General features: G+C 37.1%; 1 protein-coding gene across 39 annotated transcripts in view; it reads right to left on the minus strand.

Moving 5' to 3' along the window:
* The window catches only part of PHF14 (PHD finger protein 14), a 231,232-nt gene that overhangs the window by 73,280 nt on the left and 133,671 nt on the right, over positions 1 to 24,281 (minus strand). For 2 of the 39 annotated variants that reach the window (XM_065542277.2, XM_074035432.1), the window contains one exon: positions 11,198 to 13,049. The exons of 35 other annotated variants lie outside the window; for them this stretch is intronic. In XM_065542277.2, coding sequence (XP_065398349.1) covers positions 12,944 to 13,049 — 106 coding nt within the window. In that variant the 3' untranslated portion in view covers positions 11,198 to 12,943. Of the gene's footprint in view, positions 1 to 10,162; positions 10,203 to 11,197; positions 13,050 to 20,704; positions 20,760 to 24,281 lie in introns of those variants that run through there. 2 more of the 39 variants (XM_065542282.2, XM_065542279.2) reach the window with 2 other exon arrangements.

Genomic DNA, 24,281 nt, shown 5'->3' on the forward strand with positions numbered 1-24,281 from the left:
ATGCAAATATCCATGCATGCATATACTCAGACACTGAAAAAGAATAAAAGAAACAAAATGAACTTCCCAAGACTGAGAAAACCATGTGATTAAGGAAGACCTCTTTATTCCTTATTTAAAATAAATCTTTAAAAGTTAGCATTCTGACAAAGATATAAATCACAGCACCTTGAAATAGAATTACAAGTTATGAATTCAGAGTATAGCCCCAAAGCTGACCTTCTATATACAGGTAGAGATATATCCCCTGACTAGAGAACAACTAGAAAAAGATGAGTCTCCAATTTCAAAGGTGATGAGAGCAGGGTAAAAAAAAAAAAAAAAAAAAAAAAATCCACAGAATCAAGGTGAGGTTTTATCTCATACTCTAGTTGAGTTGTCCATGATGATGCTTGATACTTGCATTATGTAGTGATTATCATTTTGTAGGTGATTATAGGAGCTTCTCATTTGAAACACAGAAAATAGAAAATTATTTGACTTTTTTTTTTGCACTTCTCCCAATTTAGTAGATAACAAATACGATTTAAAATCCACCGAAAAAACATTTATTCTCTACATTCAATGGATGCCTGAGAGTATTAGGAATTAATTCTCCCAGGAAACCCAAGTTGAGAAAACCTGATCTTATTTCCATCTACTTCTAGGGATATAGGATTAAAAGAAATGCCCTTGACTCAAAAAAATTGGGAAATAGTTCAGCAAAAAGCTCACAGAGGAAATTGAGTTAACTACAGAATCATATCCTCAGAACAAATTATCTTTTGAGAAGCAGCACAGGCCTCATGCTTAAAAGTACAGATTCTGGAGAAGTAGTTCCTGGACTAAAATCCTAGCTCTGTCAGTATCAGCCTGAGACTTTGAGAAAATGACTTAATCTCCACGTGCCTCGGTTTTCTCATTTATAAATGTAAATAAAAACAGTAACCACCTCATAGAGTTTAAGGATTAAATAAGTGTATAAAGTAATTAAAATAATGCTTGGCATATGGTTGCGGTAAGTGCTTACTTTCCTTCACTATGAGTTCAACTACAACCACTCTTACTATCACTACAATTTGTTCTAGTTTACTACTGCTGCTATTACTATAAAGCTGAAAATAGTGATTACTGGCAGTTGACTTGTGTTCCCTCAGGCTCAGTAAAGTTTCTGAAGTTTCTTTGAAAAGCCTCTGGCTAGAATGGAAAAACAGTAACAACAACAACTGGAAATAACACTCCTTCTATCCTAGCAAGAAAAAACAAGATAAACTACAAAATTGTAACTTTTCAAGCCATCAGAGAGCTGATGTCAGAGGGCAACCAAGTGGCCTGAAATCCAAGAAAGATAGGCCCCATAAAAGAGGGATGGGATCCAAGCTCTGGATCACCTGTGGCAGAGCATGAGAGGGAGAGCTGCTCAACACTACGTGAGTAAGAATTCAGTTATGAATTTTAAAGGTTTGCTAAAGATGAAATGTTGGCTAATAGAGTACAGAAGCCTTGGGAGCCTACAGCTCCAGGGACGGTTACCTTCATTCACAAACTTTTTTCCAGGAACCTTGTGGTAGGCTGAATAACAATAACAAAGAGTCCATGTTCTAATGCCCTGAACCTGTGAATATGTTACCTTGTATGGTAAAAGGGATTCTGCAAATATGATTAAGAATTTTGAGATGAGGGGCCTGATATAATCACAGGAGAGAGTTCTTATAAGAGAGAAGTAGGAGAAGTCAAAATCAGAGAGATAAATAGATGTGACTATAGCTGCAAGAGGTTGGCGTCACAAACCAAGGAGTGTAGAACAACTTTAATGCTAGAAAAGGCAAGAAAATGGGTTCTACCCCCAAACACTCTAGAAGAAACCAGCCTTGCTGAACACCTTGACCAAATGAAACTGGTTTTGGACTTATGTCTTCCAAAATTATGAAAAAAATGTGTGCTGTTTTAAGCTACCAAATTTGTAGTAACTTGTTCTAACAGCCATAGAAAACTAACAGACACCTCCACCAGGTACTCAAGAAAAAGATTCAGACAAGTTGGGCCATTAGAAAGACCATTCACTAGTTGGTGGTGTAGACCTGGAGAAGGGGAGCAGCCACCACAGAGGGAAAGACCCAAAGTCTCACCCAGACCCTTCTCCTTTAAGGAATAAAAGCCATAATGTCATTAAAAGAAAGGCTGTAAACCCTGTTGCCACACAGGGAACAAAGCAGTTTCACTGTGAAGAGAAAAAAATATAAGAGGAAAAAAAATCCTCTACTCCTACAGGAGTGACAGGAAACACTTCTGGGCCCAGTATACTACCTTGTATCTTTTAAAGGTCTCCTACCCCCGAGAGTCAGAAAGAAACTCCCTCACAAGATTTGCCAAAGACACAAACCAGAATAAGGCTGCCATAGGAAAAAGGGCCAGGAACAATGAAAAAGGCCTACATTCAAGAACCAAACCTGTGGTTCGTTGGAGGCTGAAGGCTGAGTTTGAATGAGGAAAATTAAGAATTCCTTTGGCTAATACCACCAGACCAGCAAGCACTGAATAACACGTGACAGCAGTCTACTACTAAGTAAGAGGAAAGACAGTGGAATGGGGCTTCTTCAGTAGCACAGGCATATAGAGAAAGGTGAAATTTAACAGGGGAGTACAAATGACAAAAAGCACTCTGGCATTACAACCTCAACCAGAAACACAGGAAATAGTAAAGAAATCTGAAGCCTTGTGGTACACTGAGATAAGCAGAGCAACAAGAAAACATAAGCCCGGCTCAACTCCAGATTAAACTGACTCAACTCTGCCACACTAACAGCCTTGAAAAAGAACAGGTGTGCCCTTTCAGGCATAAGTATTCTACTGTTCAACTCATGATGTCCAACATTCAATCAAAAGTTATGAGGCACGCCGGGCACGGTGGCTCATGCCTGTAATCTCAGCACTTTAGGAGGCAGAGGTGTGTGGATCACCTGAGGTCAGGAGTTCGAGACCAGCCTGGCCAACATAGTGAAACCCTGTCTCTACTAAAAATGCAAAAATTAGCTGGGCGTGGTGGCGCACACCTGTAATTCCAGCTACTTGGGAGGCTGAGGCAGGAGAATCACTCGAACCCAGGAGGAAGAGTTTGCAGTGAGCCGAGATAGCGCACCATTGCACTCCAGTCTGGGCAACAAAGACTCCATCTCAAAAAAAAAAAAAAAGTTATGAGGCACATAAAATGAAAAAAAAAAATCCACTGTCAAGAAACAAAGCAATCAGCTTTGGGATGATGGAGATATTAGAGTTGCAATTAAACTAGAAATCATTAACAGAAATATACATGGAAAATCCTCAAAATATTTGGAAATAAAATACACTTCTAAATAACCCATGAGTTAAAGAGAAAGTCCTAATGGAAATTAGAAGTTTAGAATCTAAAGCCTGAAAGCTAGTTTTGCTTGGCAGGGCTGTATCACACTTTCTGACTAGTGAAAACAGATCTGTCTCAGGAGATAACAGATACAGTGCTATTTCAGAGCAATCTAGAACGTTGCTATGCCAATCTGGTTCAAGGGTCACTATTGGGGGTAAAAAACACTCTTTAACTGGTCTGTTATTTTACATATAGAGCTTTTAATAATTCTGAGTTTATCAGCACCTGGCTTCAACATTTTATAATACCATTTTGGCCAAGACAATTGTATCGCCTCCCTAAAAGCTCTAAGAGTCAATGATCAGGTTCAGCTAGTAAAGAATGGAGCTCTTGGTATCATGACATCTTCACATTACAACAAAAAGAGACTTCAAAAAGGCAATTCACTAGGTTTAGATGAGTGATATGTGGGCATATGCAAAAAAGGCATATGCCCTTAAACTCTTAAACTTCCAACTCTGAGGTACCATTCCTAAATTGTTCACCTACTGATTGGAATCTTCAAGAGTGAGATCCAGGCCTGTTTTTGCTTGTTTTTCTGTAATTCCTTCTACAGGTGACATTTTTGTATCTCTAGCCAAGCTGAGAACCGTATCTTAGGACTTCACCTTAAAGGGCTTTATTTATAAAGCGGTGATTGTTATAGTATAGTCTCCAGACCAGTAGCAACTGTATCACTTGGGAACCTGTTAGAAATACAAATTCTTGGTCACCACTTCAGAGTTTTAAAACAGAAACCCATCTAACAAGCCTTTCAGGTGATTCAAATGCACCCTAATGTTTAAGGACCACTGTCTTAAAACAGAGCAAATTCAGCTGGGATGAAGGTAACCACAAAGAAAAATAGAAACAAATACAAAACAGATAAACGGGGTAAAAGACAAATTACAAATATTCCACAACTTTAAAGTGAATCAGCTAACATACAACTAAGCACAGATAAGTATTATTTATATACAGAGATATTTCAGTCAGCAAAACAAAGCTTAAAAACGGCAGAGTATTAAAATCTCATCTTGAGGCTCTGCTACTTGGCAATTAAATTTCTCTGGAGTCAGCCTGTGACTCAACTAAACCAAGGACACCTACATAATTCTTTCAGGTGTTCCATTCTTATAGAGCATGATTTCCTGCTGTACTTTCAATATCCACTGAAAGACACAGTCATTTACTTAAAGCAAAGGTCAGAAAATTAGAATTGAATACTTAAGGGGTAAAGAATAAATGTGTAACAGTTACCAAATTTATTTCCAGAGTTCTATTCCTCTTTATATTCATTTTTATTTTATTTTCGAGAAAGGGTCTCACTCCATCACCCAGGCTGCAGTGCAGTGGCATGATCTCAGTTCACGGCAACCTCTGCCTCCTGGGTTCAAGCGATTCTTCCACCTCAGCCTCCAGAGTAGCTGGAACTACAGGTACGCACCACCATACTCAGCTAATTCTTGTATTTTTAGTAGAGACGGGTTTCACCATTTTGCCCAGGGCTGGTCTTGAACTACTGGGCTCAACTGATCTGCCCACCTTGGCCTCCTAAAGTGCTGGGGTTACAGGCGTGAGCAACCACAAGCAGCTCCTCTTTGTATTTATAATCCCATAACTTTAAATGCTTTCTGAAAATGTCTAATTCAATAGACCTTAAAAAACAAAACAAAACAAAACAAAACAAAAAAAAAACCTTCGTAACCCTCTATTCACCTAGTGTATTTGTCTCCAAAAAATAAATATAGCCAACTCAACTTTTTTCTGTTTCTACTCTCACCATTCTCTCCAATTATTCAGCTTGGTCATCCAGTTTGCTTTAAACACTTCCCTTTCTTCCTTGCCTTTCCATTTTTGATGAATTATCTGCTGCAACCCTAGTGTGATGTTATGTTTCCTAGATCTTTCTGATCCTTTGCATTTCTTCTTCCATCAGTCTAGGTTCACAACCTTCAAACTGGTCTTCCTCCAGCTGCCCATGTGTTCATCAGGTATATCACCACAATACCAGTCTTTTACAATCATCTCCTTTGTATCACCCCTTGTCTTCAATAAATCCCCACTAGACTGTTTAACATCATTAGCTTGCACTCAAGGCCCCAATCTACCTGTTCTCTTAAACCTACATCACACACGACTCATATGGTCCCAGTTTGTGTCTTTATTCATGTCTGTTTATTCCCTTGAAGGATTTGCTACCTCTAATTCAATCTCCTAAAACCTACTCATACTTCAAGATTCAATTCACCAGTCACCTTTGTTTATCTGAAGACTTCTCCTTCATCCTTTTAGGAATGATCCCATGATGCTATGAATTCTTCTGTCTCTTATAAACCCTCTACATAACAATTTAACATATGAGTAAGTGAATGTCTTTCAATATCTTTAATATGAAGTAGATTCAAAAGTAAATCTGGTGAGAAGAAACAAACACAGGAATCTTATTTTTAAAGGGAAAACTAGATCCCAGAATTTCTTTACAGTTACAAGCTTCAGAAAAAGTCATATCTTCAGCCAACATGCTCAATGCTTTACATGAAACTCAAACTTCCTTTTAAAAAAGATCCACATTTACAGACTACGTCACAACAAGGTCCTTGATATAATCAGGCAATTTTGCAGTTCTTTAATAACTGACATAAATGAGTAACCTGAAAAGGAAAATATGGGTCTGGAAGATTTCAGGAAGTCACTTAAGGAAAGTTATTGACTGATATAATTTCACTTGTTTGTGACTGAATCCCATTGATTTAGTCCTTTGTAGGCCTATCTTCCTTGTGTAGCTATCTTTGTCAATCTGATTCACTGGGCAATTACAAGGAGTGCCTACCAGTTTCATTCAAAGCAGAACTTCTCCTCTTGCTATGATTCAGAGAGAATATACTTAATTACTTTCATGTAGCTCGATTAATCACTTCTCACAGAGCTCAAATGGCTGCCTATTTATTAATTAAATCACACTGAAGGCTTCATGGAGGCTTCACGCATAATCTTAAGTATAAAAAAAACCACACACATACACACATAAAGAAGGCATGAACAGGCTAAGTGCAGTGGCTCATGCCTGTAATCCCAGCACTTTGGGAGGCCAAGGCGGGCGGATCACCTGAGGTCGGGAGTTCGAGATCAGCCTGACTAACATGGAGAAACCCCGTCTCTACTAAAAATACAAAATTAGCCGGGCTTGATGGCACATGCCTGTAATCCCAGTTTACTCAGGAGGCTGAGGCAGGAGAATCGCTTGAACCCAGGAGGTGGAGGTTGTGGTGAGCCAAGATCATGCCACTGCACTCCAGCCTGGGCAACAAGAGTGAAACTCCTTCTCAAAAAAAAAAAAAAAAAGAAAGAAAGAAAGAAAGAAAAGAAAAGAAAAAAAAAGAATGCATGAACAATTCTACACTAAAGTCACACCATAAAGTCACACTTTTAATAGTATATTCATGAGGCAATAATCAACCATTCTAACTTTCTCCTCTTCTACTCATAATACTTTTATCAAACTTGCCTAAGTATTTTAAGAATATAGACATATGTTAAGTATCTCATTTAAAAAATGTTTCCAGAGTTCTGAATTTCACTTGTTACACCTTTTTTGTCCTTTTTTTTCCTTTTTGTGGAGAATGGAGTCACACTTTGCTGCCCAGGCAGGTCTTGAACTCCTGGGCTCAAGCTATCGTCCCACATCTGCTTCCCTAAGTGCTGGGATTACAGGTATGAGCCACCATGCCCAGCTGAATTTCACCTTTTAGAGAAATCATGGTGTGTTCAAATACGATCCAAGTTTTAAAAGATATACATATATAAAAGTCAATGAATTGTTCGTGCCTCAATGCATATCCTTACACCTTATTTAGTATACTGCATAACTAACTGAAATTATATACACAAAAAGCTGATAACTTTAATGTTTTGAGGAAGAGATTTGATGTTTATTTCATTTGAATATGAGTTGCCCTACTCAGTGGTGGTTCCTGATAAAATGTTTGTCTTAGGTTTTTATTTGCTGTGGCTAACCGATCAGGGCTACTTTTTAAAAATATCTAATTAATCTTTGAGTGTGTCTGTGGTCAAAATGAGACTCTACTTAAATGTTACATTCATGAGATTAACGTACTTAAATTTTTGCTGAAGAATTTTATTTTACTCAGACTCCTACCATTCTAAAATAATATCATGTTCATTTTTTGCTCTCTTCTAATCTCTAGCCACTTATATGTAACAATTTAGTAGCATATACTTAGGACATAAAACAGGTTTCTTCATTCCTATATAAATATCTTATAATCTATAAATCTAAAGAAGATACATAATTTTTTAATACTGATTTGTTATAGTTTATCACTACCCTCCTATACAATGTTTTCAGTTGTTTTTATTTGGGGAGTTACATGTTTTTGGTGGGAATAATTTTCCTAATATAACTATAGCTATAAATGTCTTTTTATATTAGCATTTCTTTATTTCCTTATGATAAATTCCCAGGAGGAGGGTTATTATGATTTTAAAAAATTTCATGACTAACAAAACCAAAACAGTAAGAAAATGAAATTCTTCATTAAAATGAAAAAGCAGGATTATAAATGAAATACATTACATTTATAAAAGACATTTAAAAATGGATGAAAACCAAAAATACTCTGTTATTTTCATTAGTTATTAATGCATAAAAATTTGACAATTTGTCATGTTGGGAAATAGGACTGTGTGTGTGTGTGTGTGTGTGTGTGTGTGTGTGTGTGAACAATACACATTACCTTCTGAAGTTAATACAGTCTGCCCTGCGTATCTGCAGGTTCTGCATCAATGGATTCAACCAACCATGGATGGAAAACATTTGGGAAAAGAAAACCAATAAAAAATAGCAATACAACAATAAAAAAATACAAATAAAAAACAATATGGTATAACAACTATTTACATAGCATTTACATTGTATTAGGTATTATAATAAGTATTTAGAGATAATTGAAAGCATACAGAAACAGAAGCATAAGTTATATGCAAACATGATGGCATTTTACATAAGGGACTTGAGCATCTTCAGATTTTGATATCCAAGAGTGGTCCTGGAACCAATGCCCCACGGATATGGAGGGATGACTGTAACAATGATAACTCTGCAGTTATATTTTATACTGAATGAAACAAAGTGGACTATTCTATAAATTAGAACTTGTAAAATTATGTTTTATAAACAATAATTGTCCTGGGTAACTTTTAATTGTTATGTTAGTTTCAAGTTATACATTTTAAAAATCTTTTTGCCCCCATTCAACTTCTTAAAGTAATCATAATGTTCCTAAATTATGTATTTCTTATTACATATTTCAAAATGTTTATCCAATGCCAGAAAAGAGTGACAAAGTCTCATACATGTGTCCATGTGTATCACATACATACCACATACACAGATGAAGTATGGGCCAAATGAAATCACATACAGATTATTAAGTGAGAAGACCTCTAGGAGTCAAATATAGTTGTGGTTATAATTAGCAATAGTCAGTAAAAGGAGTAATTGCGTGAGTACAGACTCCCTAGAAGTCAATCATTGGAGCAATGCCAAAGATTATGGCCCAATATCATAGTACCTATATCTAAAACAACAACAACAAAAAACCAGGTCAAGAAAGAACAGTGCTGGCCGGGTGCAGTGGCTCACACCTGTAATCCCAGCAATTTGGGAGGCTGAGGCACGCGGATCACAAGGTCAGGAGTTCAAGCCAGCCTGGCCAATATGGTGATACCCTGTCTCTACTAAAAATACAAAAATTAGCTGGGTGTGGTGGCGTGATCCTGTAGCCCCAGCTACTCGGGAGGCTGGGGCAGAAGAATTGCTTGAACCCAGGAGGCGGAGCTTGCAGTGAGCCAAGATCATGCCACTGCAGTCCAGCCTGGGTGACAGAGAGAGACTCCGTCTCAAAAAAAAAAAAAAAAAAAAAAAAAAAAAAGAAAAGAAAAGAAGAAGGGCAGTGCTTTCTATTACCATAAAATCACTCCCGGAAGCTAAATTAGGAGTTCTCAATTTGTTAACAAATTTCTTTCAGAATAGAATGAAAAGGGAACCCAGGGACTTTACAAAATAAAGTATACCCTTAATTATTTTATGCTGCCAAAAACTGGATTAAGATGTAGAGAGATCTAATTTAACTGACTTGATATTACCCAAAACAGTAAAAATAAGCAAAAACTAACAGTACACTCATATTTTTAGATTAAAGATAAAGCAGAGATTTCAGTGAAATAGGTACTATCCATAGAAACCCAAAAGAATTGACTATTAAGGGTAATAAAACTCAATAATTTAAAATGCATCATATACATAGAACCACAAAAGCCATGAAAACAATGAATTAAATTACTATACAAATTGTATTAAAATGATGACAAAAACTACCATTCCAATCTAACCAAAATTTCAATGTTTTGTATATAAAAATAACATAGCTAAGCCAAGATCCCATTAATATCTGATAATTATAACTTTTAAAATATTAAGTACCACTAATTAAAATCCACAGACTGTTTTTTCAATTTGTTTATGTACTGGGGGCATACTATGTGATAAGCATTGTCTTGGGACCTGGAATATTAAAATTAATTTAATTATTAAAAAATGGTGCTTATACACTAAGAATCAAAGAGTGACCAAGACATATGGACTAAGTATACGTGATCGAGAAGCCCTCATCCTAGAGAAAAAGACGAGATTATTTCAGAGAGAAGGTATAACATAAAGTATAAGAAAAACAAGATGGCATAAAAGCAACAGGAAAGTTTTAGAAAGGAAAAATGACCTACCATGATCTAAATTTAGGTCATCTGGAGCTGTGAACAGCTGGAAATGAAAACAAAAAGACTGAGGCTGGGTTTGGAGGGCCTTGTAAGCCATGCTATAAAGTCTAGATTTACCTTGCAAGAAATGGGAAGCCTCTGGACAAATTTAAGTACAAGAGTAACAAATTCATGTATTAGTAAGACAACTGGATACAGACTAGAGGTACTCAAAACTAGAGAAGGTGATAGTTATTGCAACGGTCCAGGAGAGAGTTGATGAAGGAGAATAAGCACTACATATTTTTATTCATTTAATCCTCATAGCAATTCTAGAGGTAAAAAGGGTTATTATCCTCAGTTTACAGATGAGGAAACTAAAGCATAAAGATTATGTAACTAGACAAGTTACAACTAATAAATGCTGGGTGAAAATCTGAACCCAAATAACTAGGCTCCAGAATTCAAGCATTTAACCACAATTAAAAAAAAAAAAAAAAAAAAAAAACAACTATTATGTTTGGCTACTGATAAAAACTAGGGAAAAAAAACTGTACTTATCAGTAGCAAATTCCGGCACTTTGGGAGGCCAAGGCAGAAGGACTGTTTGAACCTAGGAGTTCAAGACTAGCCTGGGCAATACAGTGAGACCCTGTCTCTTAAAAAAACACAAAAATTAGCCAGGCACACACCTGCAGTTTCCGCACTCCAGCCCAGGCAACATAGTGAGACTCTGTCTCAAAAAAAAAGAGAAAAAAACAAAACCAAGAAAAGATAGTGTTTTAAGGAGGAAGGTTGGTCACCAATGTTAAATGTTGAAATGAGGCCAAATAGGATGAGTATTTAGAAAATTAAAAAATGATTAAATTTAGCAATACATTGTTCACCACTGACATCTACGATAGAAACAATAATTTTTGCCTTTAGAATTAATCACCAAACATGTACTCAACACCCTTAAGATCCAATATATTAACACGAAAGTTTACATCAATGATAGCTTCAACATGTTTTAAAATCAGCAGTCCTGATATTCAAAAATTAACAAAATAGAGCCTCTGAAAACTAATAAATTGTTTTATTTCAACAGAAAAATATGACAATCTGGTAAAGCAAAACAGTATTTTTATATCAAGCTAATGTCACAATGTGTAATTAAAAAATTATTTTTAGATGACACAATATCTCAGTAAATCTTTAAAACATGTCAAGCAAAACTGTACATAGATCATCTAAACGGCAAAGACAGATAATTTGCATTTCCTGCCTAAAGTATATCTGTTGTCTATTTCATAACATATCAAATTAGGTTTTAGTTTTTCAGACACAAATATCACAACACAGAAAAATATAAATTTCAATTCAGCAAAACATACCATTAGCAATAAAGCAAAAGCAAAAAACCCAACAACCTCAAAGAAAATATGTGCAACTTGTACAAAGATATGTAATAAACTCATTTTTAAGAAAGAAAAAAAATCTCTGAAGATAAAGTGGCACAGGATATGGAAAGGCAATTCAGATATGAAAATCCAAATGGTTCATCAATATATGAGTGAATAAACATTTAACCTCATTGTTACAAAATACAATCAAAATGCCAATTTTCATCCATCAAATTGACAAAAATCTCTGCTGACATCATTACACATTCATGTCCAGTGGGTAACAAAATAATATTATCCATTAAAATGTAAAATAGGCATATAATTTTGGCCTAGCACACTTAGTTTGGGATAGAAATTAAACAGAAAAGAATCAATTTTCAATAGGGAAATATTACAGTAAATTATGATACATCTAAATTATATTGTGTATCTACTTAAAAAATGGCTTAGTTCTATATTTACTGAGAAAGTCCATTATGTATTGTGAGGTTAAAAACAAACAAACAAACAAACCCATAAGAGTAAACCCTATAATAGCTAGAATGGGAATGAAGAGGAGGCCACCAGTTGGCCCCGAATATTTTGCTTGTACTTAGAGGAAAGAAGTATGCGTGATGATATACTAATTCTGTGCCCTCAAAGGGACAGGTTTAGAGGATGTAAGAAGAAAATAACACTTGGTCCTTTAAAAATAAATCCAGTAAGTTAATACTTATGTTCTAATCGCTATTAATTATCTTCAAAATAAAAGGCTGTGTATGCTGAAACATTTGCTTTTCTAATATTTTTTTCAGATTGTGAATGTGTATACATATTTTGAAGTTTAAGTTCTATAATTATTTTTACTCTATTTTAAACAAATAGTAATGGTTGTAAATACTTTGAAGTTTAAGTTCTATAATTATTTTTACTACATTTTAAACAGATAGTAATGCTTGTAAAAATAGTGTCTTTTAAGGTATCTTCTCATATCCTATGTAATGTTATACTCCAATGAAAACAACCACAAATTGTGCGGATTCAGATAAAGTTCTCCATAAACCTCTGCTTGAATCTACCTATTGTCCCAGAGGCACATCCTATCTTCCCCTCCTCTGGAATGCCTTCCTCCATTATTTTTTCCTAGCTTAAATTTGGCCAATTTTTGTACAGCCCCACTGGTTTTACTGGCAACCACTCATTTTTAAAATTATCTTACTAAGTGAGTCTATCCCAAATAAGAATTCCCATTAGGTAAAATTAGGGAAAACAGGCCAGGTGTGGTGGCTCATGCCTGTAATCCTAGCACTTTGGGAGGCCAAGGGGGTGGATCAGGAGGTCAGGAGTTTGAGACCAGCCTGGTCAAGATGGTGAAACCCCGTCTGTGCTAAAAATACAAAAATCAGCCTGGCACGATGGCAGGCACCTGTAATCCCAGCTACTCGGGAGGCTGAGGTAGGAGAACTGCTTGAACTTGGGAGGCGGAGGTTGCAGTGAGCCGAGATCGCGCCACTGCACTGCAGCCTGGACGACAGAGCAAGACTCTGTATCAAAAAAAAAAAAAAATAGGGAAAGCAGATTATTTCTATGTAACAACTTCCTGTGGCTTTCTGGTCACGATGATCTGGGGTGGGGGTGCGGGGAGAAAGAGAGACAGTGTGCACACACCTAGAAGGTAAAGCAGAATGTAAGTGAGGAATAAGACTCCAAACTATAATTCTGGAATGTTGGAAAAAAAACTCGGAGTCTTAAGAAAAACGAGCACTCAAAGGATTTCTCAGCAAAGCAAATTTACTTCTGCGCAGAAGGGTGCTTCTCTTTGGCCAGTCGCCACGAGAGCACATAGAACAAAGGAGAGTTAAAGTTTTTCTCCCTGACACAAATCCTGCCCCTGTGCCCTTTCCCCATTGTCTGTGGTTGGACCAATTCTCCAAACATCTGAACTTTTTCTTAGATAAGGTGGGCACACAAGGGAGAGGGGAGAAGGGGTAGAAGTCATCTGTGATAAGCTAGAGAGCTAGTTTTCTTCTCAAATAAGGAAAGGAATGTGAACTAGTACTGATAAAAGCCATTGGTGCTGTGGCATGCCTGGGCATGTAGTAAAGGCAGAAAGAGAAGAAAAGAGAAGGGGAGGGGTACTGTGGATTAAATAAAGGATTAATAGCCTATTTGAAGAGAAATCTTGTTATATCCCACATGCAAGAAAAAAATGAAACCAAAATACTACTGAGTGTGAAGGCTAAGACTAAAGAGAGGCTCCTGACATAGCTGAGTGGAAGTACTATGTGTGATAAAGAAGGAAATGGAGAAATAACTATTTGGTCAGGATAAGCTGAGTATGTTTAGTTATCTCTAACTCTTTATATTCTAGTAATTGTGATATAAGGAAGACTGGGAAGTACAAGTCAACAATTCATTGTCATTAAGTCAGAAAGACACTGAACGCTGAGTTTATAAATCAGAAAGTATAAATGATTGAAAAAGGAAAATTCAGCTTATCTGCACATAATGCAAAATAAACACTGCAACTGTGAGGGAAGAAAAATTATAAATTTGTTATGTTAATTTAGGATAGACAAACTAAAAGAGAATTCACTTTGTTTCATGCCCTTCCATTATGGTTTTATTAAATTTATGTTTTTGTTTGTATTGTTTTTTGAGACAAGGTCTCCCTCTGTTGCCCATGCTGGAGTACAGTAAAGTGATCATGGCTCACTGCAGCCTCAATATGTCCCAAGCTCAATCAATCCTCCCACTTCAGCGTCCTAAGTAGCTGGGAGTATAGGCATATGCCACTATGCCCAGCTGATTTTTAAAACAATTTTAGTAGAGACAAGGTCTCGATACATTGCCTAGGCTACTCTTAACTCTTGAGCTCAAGCAATCCTCCCACCTTGACCTCCCAAAGTGCTGGGATTACAGTCGTGAGCCACTGCACTCAAACTGATTTTTTAAGGCAGTCAAGAGATATCTAATATCCAGAGTCTCCTATGAGACTTCTACGTACACCATTAGCTTTTAAAAACCAGTTTTCTGGTATAAAAGTAAGATACTTTCACTATCAAAAACCTATAAAGACAGAGAAAAGCTTTAAAATGAAATAAAAATATTTATAAAAAATTAAGATCATAAACCTTTTTTTTTTTTTTTTTTTTGAGACAGAGTCTTACTCTGTCGCTCAGGCTGGAGTGCAGTGGTGTAATCTCAGCTCACTGCAACCTCCGACTCCCGGGTTCAAGTGATTCTCCTGCCTCAGCCTCCCGAGTAGCTGGGACTACAGGGGCATGCAACCACACCTGGCTAATTTTTCATATTTTTACTAGAGACAGGGTTTCATCCTGTTAGCCGGGATGGTCTCGATCTCCTGACCTCATGATCTGCGTGCCTCAGCCTCCCAAAATGCTGAGATTACAGGTGTGGGCCACTGCAACAAATCTTAAACAAATATGGGATAATTTTAACTTAAACTTAAATGTTTTCCCACACAGGAAATACTCTTTTTCAAATGGCTGAATAAGGGGTCAAATAAGAGGGAAAAAATTTATGGTATATTATTTATTTATTTAACTATTCTTGTAATACCAGGCATTTGTGTTGGTTCCAAATATTTTTCACTATTATAATGAGCACCATAAAGAATATTCTTATATAAAAATCGAGCTAATTTCAGAATATTCCTGTAGAAAGAGTCTTCCAAGTACTGTTACTTTACAAATAGTATTGTCATGCTTAATGCCTTTGACTCACATTGCTAAATTACTCCCCAGAAAAGTTTTACTACTTTAATTTTCTACTACCAGGGTAAAAGGGTATTATAACTTTCTCTGTGCTTATCTCATTTTCCAAACTAGAATGACACATTTCTTGCAAGTACTTCTTTTATGGTTTCATATATATATATTTATACACACAAACTCACATATATATACATATAAATACACACACACATATACATATATATTTAATTTCAATAGTTTTGGTGTAAGTGGCTTTTGGTTACATAAATGAATTGCATAATGGTGAAGTCTTTGATTTCAGTCTATCACCTTAGGCCAAATCACCAGCAACACTCTAGGAATGACAACAGTTTCTTAGACATTATCTTCATTACTGTTGTAGCACAATTAACACATGGATTAGTAAAATTAACTAGCTGTTTCTGCTATATTCAAAATTTAAGACTTTGTGCTTGATGGCCCTCTAATGCACTTGCTCATTAGGGTATGCTTTAATCACATCACTAACAAAGTACTTCAGTCATTTTTAGTTGAAACCATTAGGATATATATCCGCACTGCAGAATGTCCTGAACGGTACTTTTGATCTAGAAAAGAGTTGTTTGCAAAAAATGAGGTAAGATAAAATGAAGACAAAGAATTGCTGACTAAATGTAAACCCTTCTATTTTGAGACATCAGGGAGAAAAACTAGCAGAGTTAATGTTTATTAAAAAACTGAATCTAATCTATACCTGCAGAGTTCCATAAAGAGCAATAAAATCTACTGAAAAAGTCACTTAGTTGAGTGAAAAGGAACTACTGATGCCATACTGAGAAATTCAACCCAAGTTTCCATTCCCTTAATTGAAATTGCAACTTTTATGAAAAATTCTATAATTCTGAGAGGAAAAAAAACATCAAAGTAATGTTTAGTCAGTCACTACCCAATACATTTTTAAAAGTGAGATGTTAACAAGTATGCATGTGTAATACAAGTTATCAAGCTTTTTTTAAATTTTACTCTTTTTAAAATAATGATGTGACAGCGCCTACACCTAGGTACTCCACATCAAAGTTAAAACTGAAAATCTAATGCTACAAAATTCTTATAAAGTCTATTTTGGTAAGTTACTTCCTCTATCCAGCTACACTTGGTATGTTCTTTTTTTTTTTTTTTTAAATTTATTTATTATTATTATACTTTAAGTTCTAGGGTACATGTGCATAATGTGCAAGTTTGTTACATATGTATACTTGTGCCATGTTGGTGTGCTGCACCCATCAACTTGTCAGCACCCATCAACTCGTCATTTACATCAGGTATAACTCCCAGTGCAATCCTTCCCCCCTCCCCCCTCCCCATGATAGGCCCCGGTATGTGATGTTCCCCTTCCCGAGTCCAAGTGATCTCATTGTTCAGTTCCCACCTATGAGTGAGAACATGCGGTGTTTGGTTTTCTGTTCTTGTGATAGTTTGCTAAGAATGATGGTTTCCAGCTGCATCCATGTCCCTACAAAGGATACAAACTCATCCTTTTTTATGGCTGCATAGTATTCCATGGTGTATATGTGCCACATTTTCTTAATCCAATCTGTCACTGATGGACATTTGGGTTGATTCCAAGTCTTTGCTATTGTGAATAGTGCTGCAATAAACATACGTGTGCATGTGTCTTTATAGCAGCATGATTTATAATCCTTTGGGTATATACCCAGTAATGGGATGGCTGGGTCATATGGTACATCTAGTTCTAGATCCTTGAGGAATCGCCATATTGTTTTCCATAATGGTTGAACTAGTTTACAATCCCACCAACAGTGTAAAAGTGTTCCTATTTCTCCACATCCTCTCCAGCACCTGTTGTTTCCTGACTTTTTAATGATCGCCATTCTAACTGGTGTGAGATGGTATCTCATTGTGGTTTTGATTTGCATTTCTCTGATGGCCAGTGATGATGAGCATTTTTTCATGTGTCTGTTGGCTGTATGAATGTCTTCTTTGTTCTTACAGGTGCAAATAAACTTTGAACTCATTTTATTTGGAATAACTTTATGACATTCATTTGTAATAAAAATGTATCCTGTTAAATTTGACAAGAATTCATCTTTTAGATCACTGAGTCTATTCATATTTTGTTTCTTTGTATCATCAGCTCTAGTAATATGCAAGAAAAGTGACAATCAAAAGTATGGCACTTTATGAGTTACATGCAATTGGTAACTTCTATGTCATAAAGCTTTCCTGATTATTGACATGTCATTTATGATCAAAGGTTACTAAGAAGAAAAAACAGGACGACGAAAATGAAGAAAAAAAATTAACTGTAAAGAACAAACAAGATCATTTTTGATAATACAGCTAAATGATTTTGTATATCACTACAATGTAAAAGGGGAAAAGCCATGTTCCTAACATATTTAATTAATTTAATTTGAAAACAGAGAGTCCTATTACAGAATTTAGTGCTTGGTCACTCTTCCCCTACACTCCTATACTAACTTTGGTTTCTTTTTAATGAAGAAAAAGAAAGTCAGCAAAACAAAATGCCACCATTAAATCATTTTGCAAAAATTTTATGTCAAAAAAAAGTAATAGGAAACACACACATCAAGGGAAAGGTTACTATTCTTCCAGAACATCTTTTCACTTGGTTCATGGTTCATTCTTCTACATAACTACGCAGGCACTACCAATGGCTTTTTTCTCTAGGTTTAATGTGGCATTTGAAAGATTATGGCATTTTCAGGAAACCACAGTGCGGTGATTTTAGCAGTTATCTGGCTGAAAGTAATGCTGTGATTTAGAATAACTGCTCAGCTTATATGCCATGGTAAAAGCCAGCTACTGAGCCATCTCACAAAGACAACCTAATTCTTGATATTTTATTAATAATACATGAGGTCAGTCTAGAGACAGCAGAATTAGAAGAAGCTCCTTTTGAAAGGGCACATACTATCTATCTATCTATCTATCTATCTATCTATCTATCTATCTATCTGTATACTATGTTTAGATTAAATCTTTTTAAGTTCATTGTAATAGGAAGAGCTCATTCAAAAACTGATAACCTTAATTCATCTTAGTTTAGGGTAAATGTAACTGCTCCTTGAAACTGTTTCACAGAAGGAATTTAGGCACTTAAGAATTAAAATAAAAAGCAACCATATATCATACATTAGTAGCTACATAGAGAATAAATATGAGAAATGCTAAAAATAGTTATGCAGATAATATAATTCATATTAATCCACATATTTTAGTCCATTTAAAAGCTCAATTTATTTTGTTTTATGGAAAGAAAAAGAAATTTTTCAGATTAAAATAAAACATTTTCTACTACAAAATGTTTCTTACAAACTTATCTCAATTAGTAATAAATGAAAAGTGACTGCCTTATAATTAATTCCCATGTTTTTGATAGCTATAGTCTAAAAAATACATAAAGATCAAAACTTTAAAAATATGATGGGTCAATAATACAATTAAAAATAGCACTGTTGGGTGAGAGGCTTATTCTATAAATGAGTCAGATTCCTTACACCTGAATAATACTTTGCATTTCTGAATTTCTTTCTCTGCTTCACTTCTGAAGCATTACAAAATCATGAAATTTGAAAATTAAAAGGGATTTTCAAATCAATCTAATGCATTGCTCATTCTGTGAATGAGATAACTGGCTCCCAGAGAGGTTATTTGCATTTCTCATGGTTATACAGCCTCTCCCTGGCAGAGACTTAACCAAAATTTCAACCTCTTATTTTTAGCTCTGTGCCCTCTCCCCAACATTTTTCCCTAGTTAGTTATTGACTGAATTTTCAAGTGAGGTTCATTTTTTGTTATTCCCTAAGATAAATATTAAATGCACTACCACTGCCCAGAAAAGAGGCAGGATAATCATCCTAGTTTTCCTAGTTAACAAACCTCTCCATGTATGTCAACAATATTAAGGGGAAAATAGGGTTAAGCTAATGACACACATCCCACCTAGAGAATAACTGAATAAGGATAAATAAGGGAAAAAAATAAGGTTAGATAGCTTCTCTTCTCTTTCAACAGAAAAAATGTGAAAGCATTTCTATTCAAATATCACAGCGTTAACTAAAATACCCGCACGCCACATACACTCAGGCATTTTAATACTTGAAAAAGATAAGTCTAAGGTTATGTAATTCTGAGGTTATGTCTTTGTGAAATTTAAGCCTCAGTTTCATGCATGCTGAAGAGAGAAGCAACTTAATGGTGCAAAACTTCTCAAATAAAGAACTGACATTTATTTTATGAAGATCATGAAATAGATAATGTTCTTACTTGCTAAGCTTACTAAATTTCAAGGGACTGCAATTGTCTATTACTTTGTATTGCTCCACTCATTTAACTGATCCCTCCTCTCAAAACATAGTAATAATAATAATAAAAACAACCTCTAAGATCACAAGAAAACAAGAGGTTATGTATGAGGCTTATCTGTTCTCCAAATCATACTCACAAAATGCAAATACAGTGTGCTTGAATCTGTCTCTTTTTTTTTTTTTTTTCAGACGGAGTCTTGCTCTGTTGCCAGGCCAGAGTGCAATGGTGCGATCTCGGCTCACTGTAACCTCTGCCTCCTGGGTTCGAGTGATTCTCCTGCCTCAGCCTCCTGAGTAGCTGGGACTACAGGCACGTGCCACCATGCCCGGCTAATTTTTGTATTTTTAGTAGAGATGGGGTTTCACTATGTTGGCCAGGATGGTCTTGATCTCTTGACCTTGTGATCTACCCACCTCAGCCTCCCAAAGTGCTGAGATTACAGGCCCCACCGAGCACGGCTGAATCTCGCTTTTTTTTTTTTTTGCACTACTGGTTAATTCAAATGCTTACATTTCTAACATTTTACATAATTATGCCTATATATTCAGAGGTTTCTTCAATTTATAATTAGAGCAATAATATGTGTTGATCTTTAAGACAAGATCTACAAGGGACTACAAAAGCATTTAGTAAACAGATGACCATAATGAACATTACTAATGACCAAAAGAGTAAAAGTGTAGATGGTAACATACTATGAATTTCCCAAACAGCAACTTTCATAGATACAGATAGTATTAAATGTAGTACATATGAATTAAATATGACACATGGCATTTTGATACGTGCACATACAACGTAAGTACAATGTATATATTAGTATTATATTAATATACCACTGAGATACTAACATACCTTACAGTTATCTGAAAAAGGTGTAATCTTGCCCAAAAAAAAGGATTTGAAGGCTGGGCACAGTGACTCATACCTGTAATCCCAGCACTTTGGGAGGCCAAGGCAGGCGGATTGCTTGAGAATAGATAGGAGTTAGAGACAAGCCTGGACAACATTGCGAAACCCCATCTCTACCAAAAATACAAAAATTAGCCAGGTGTGGTGGTGTGCACCTGTAATCCCAGCTACTCAGGAGGCTGAGGCAGGAGAATTGCTTGAACCCGGGAGGTAGAGGTTGCAGTGAGCTGAGATCATGCCACGGTACTCCAGACTGGGCTACAGAGTAAGACTCTGCCTCAAAAAAAAAAAAAAAAAAAAAAAAAGAAAAAGAAAAATTAAAAACATATGCAAGATAAGCATCTCTAAAGAAGATTCAGTTCCCAATCAGTGCTATGATCTTCATTCAAAATAAAATATAAAAAATCCAATGACATCTAAAGCTAAAAAGCAGACAGCACATTTTAATAAAATCATTTAATATTAAATAAAACAAAACAGCATGCTTAAGAGAATAGAGGTTATAGCACTGAAGCCTCAAAGAACAACAAATATATTATTGAAAACCATAAAATAAAGAAAATAAAACATCAGGTATGATCATGAAAGGGATGCCACCAATTAGCCTTTAACAAATTACATGTATCAAAGAAAGTTTTACCGACCACACTGTTCAAATGTAAATTATGCTGAGACTATAGAGGTTAAAACCATGGACTCTGTAGCCAGACTGCCTAAGTTTAAATCTCAGTTCCAACCCTTTCCAGTTATGCAACTTTTTTTTTTTTTTTTTTTTTTTTTTTTGAGACGGAGTCTTGCTCGCTCTGTCGCCCAGGCTGGAGTGCAGTGGCACAATCTCTGCTCACTCCAAGCTCCGCCTCCCAGGTTCACACCACTCTCCTGCCTCCGCCTCCCGAGTAGCTGGAACTATAGGCACCCACCACCATGCCCGGCTGATTTTTTATTTTTTATTTTTTTCGTAGAGATGGGGTTTCATTGTGTTAGCCAGGATGGTCTCGATCTCCTGACCTCGTGATCCACCTGCCTTGGCCTCCCAAAGTGCTGGGATTACAGGCGTGAGCCAACGCTCCCAGCCTAGCTATGCAACTTTTAAGCAGTTACTTAAGCTCTATAATTTAGATTCTTCGTCAATTCAAAGGAGATATAAATACTGCTTATTTCACAGGGTATCTAAATGACTTAATACATGTATGTAAGATGCCTGATACATATTGATATAGTTTGGATATATGTCTCCTCCAAATCTCAGGTTGAAATGTGACTTCCAATGTTGGAGGTGGGTCTGCTGGGACGTGTTTGGGTCATGGCAACAGATCCCTCATGAATTGCATAATAATAATAATAACCTCTTTCCTTCCCATGGGAATGAGTGAGTTCTTGTTTATTCACACAAAAGCTGGTTAAGAATCTGGTGCTTCTTCCTTTCTCTTGCTTGCTCTCACTATGTGATATGCCAGCTCCCCCTTTGCCTTTTGCCATGATTGTAAGTTTACTGAGGCCTTGCCCGAAGCAGACGCTAGTGCCATTCTGCTTGTACAGCCTGCAGATCCGTGGGCCAAATAAACTTCTTTTCTTTATAAATTAGCCAGCCTTCGGTACTTCTTTATGGAAATACCAACTAACACAGAAAATTGGTACCAAGAAGTGTGGTGTTGCTATAAAGATGTCTGAAAGGCCAGGTGAAGTGGCTCACACCTGTAATCGCAGCACTTTGGCAGGCTGAGGTGGAAGGATTGCCTGAGCTCAGGAGTTTGAGACCAGCCTGGGCAACATGGTGAAACTCCGTCTCTACTAAAACTACAAAAAATTAGCCAGGCGTGATGGCATGTGCCTGCAGTCCCAGCTACTCAGGAGGCTGAGGCAGGAAAATTCCTTGAACCAGGCAGACAGAGGTTGCAGTAAGTCAAGATCACGCCACTGCACTCCAGCATGGGTGACAGAGCGAGACTCCGTCTAAAAAAAAAAAAAGATATCTGAAAATATGGAAGCAGCTTGGGAACTGGGAAATGGGCTGAGGTTGGAAGACTTTGGAGGGCTCTGACAGGAAGACAAGGGAAAATTTGGAACTTCTTAGAGTATTAAGTGGTTGTGGCCAAATGCTGATAGAACTGGGACACTGAAGGCCAGGCTGATGAGGCCTCAGATGGAAATGAAGAACTTATTGGGAACTGGAGTAAAGGTCACCCATATTATGCCCCAGCGAAGAACTCGGCTATATTTTGTCCATGCTCTTGGGATCTATGGAAGTTTGAACTTAAGAGTGATAACACAGGTTTCTGGTAGAAGAAATTTCTAAGCAGTGAAGCAGTTAAGATGTGGCCTGGCTGCTTATAACAGCCTATGATTAGATACAGGAGCAAGAAAATGACTTAAAGTTGGAACTAATGTGGCCGGGCACGGTGGCTCATGCCTGTAATCCCAGCACTCTGGGAGGCTGAGGCGGGCAGATCACAAGGTCAGGAGATCGCGATCATCCTGGTTAACACGATGAAACCCCGCCTCTGCTAAAAATACAAAAAAATTAGCCGGGTGTGGTGGCGGGTGCCTGTAGTCCCAGCTACTCAGGAGGCTGAGGAAGGAGAATGGCGTGAACCCAGGAGGTGGAACTTGCAGTGAGCTGAGATCGTGCCACCACACTCCAGCCTGGGCGACAGAGCGAGACTCTGTTTCAAAAAAAAAAAAAAAAGAAGGAAAGAGGAAAGGCATTTTCAGGAGAGGAATTCAAAGTGGTGGAGCAACCACTTGCTAAAGTGATTAGCATGACTAAAAAAGAGACAAATGATAATAGCCAAGACATGGGGGAAAGGCATTGAACGCATTTTGGAGATCTTCCAGACAGTGCAGCCCATCACAGGCCCAGAGGTCTAAGAAAATAACGGGTTCAGAGGCCCTGCCTGGGGCCCTGCTTCCTTGCTCAGCCTCAGTACACTGCTCCCAGAATTCTGGCTTCTCCAGCTCCAGCTGCCACACAAACGGCCCCGGGTACAGCTCACATCACCAGGTACAGTTCGGGCCACCAATCTGGGCCTTGGTGTTTTCCACATGCTGTTAAGCCTCCAGGTGCACAGAATGTGAGAGTGAAAAAGGCTTGGCAGCCTCCACATAGGTTTCAGAGGATATATGAGAAAAGCTTGGTGTCCAGGCAGAAGCCTGTCACAGAGACAGAGCCTTCACAGAAAGCCTCTACTAGTGCAGTGCGGAAGGGAAACGTGGAGGTGGAACCCTCACACAGAATCCCCACCAGGGAACTACCTGGTGGAGCTGTGGGAAGGGCGCTATTGCCTTCTAGACCTTAGAATAGTAGAGCCACCTGCAGCTTGCACCCTGAGCCCGGAAAAGCCACTGGCATTTAACTCCAACCCATGAGAGCAGTTAAGGGGGCTGAACCCTGGAAAGCCACAGCAGCAGAGCTGCCCAAAGCACTGGGAGCCCACCCATTGTACTAGTGTGCCCAGGATGCAGTATACGGTATCAAAGGACATTGTTTTGAAGCTTTTAAGATTTAATGTCTGCCTGGATGGATTTTGGAAATATGTGGGGCCTACTGCCTCTTTCTTTTGGTTAATTTCTCATTTTTGACATGGGAATGTTTACCCAATGTCTGTACCACCATTGTATCTTGGAAGTAAATAACTTGTTTTTGATTTTACAGGCTCATAGATGGAAGGAATTTGCCTTCAGTTCCCAGTGAGACACTAGATTTTGGACTTTTGAATCAATGCTGGAGTGAGTAAAGACTTTGGAGGACTATTAAAAAGGACAATTGTATTTTGCAATGTGGAGGACATAAAATTG

This window comes from Macaca fascicularis, chromosome 3 (assembly GCF_037993035.2).
Source record: "Macaca fascicularis isolate 582-1 chromosome 3, T2T-MFA8v1.1".
Taxonomy (NCBI): domain Eukaryota; kingdom Metazoa; phylum Chordata; class Mammalia; order Primates; family Cercopithecidae; genus Macaca; species Macaca fascicularis.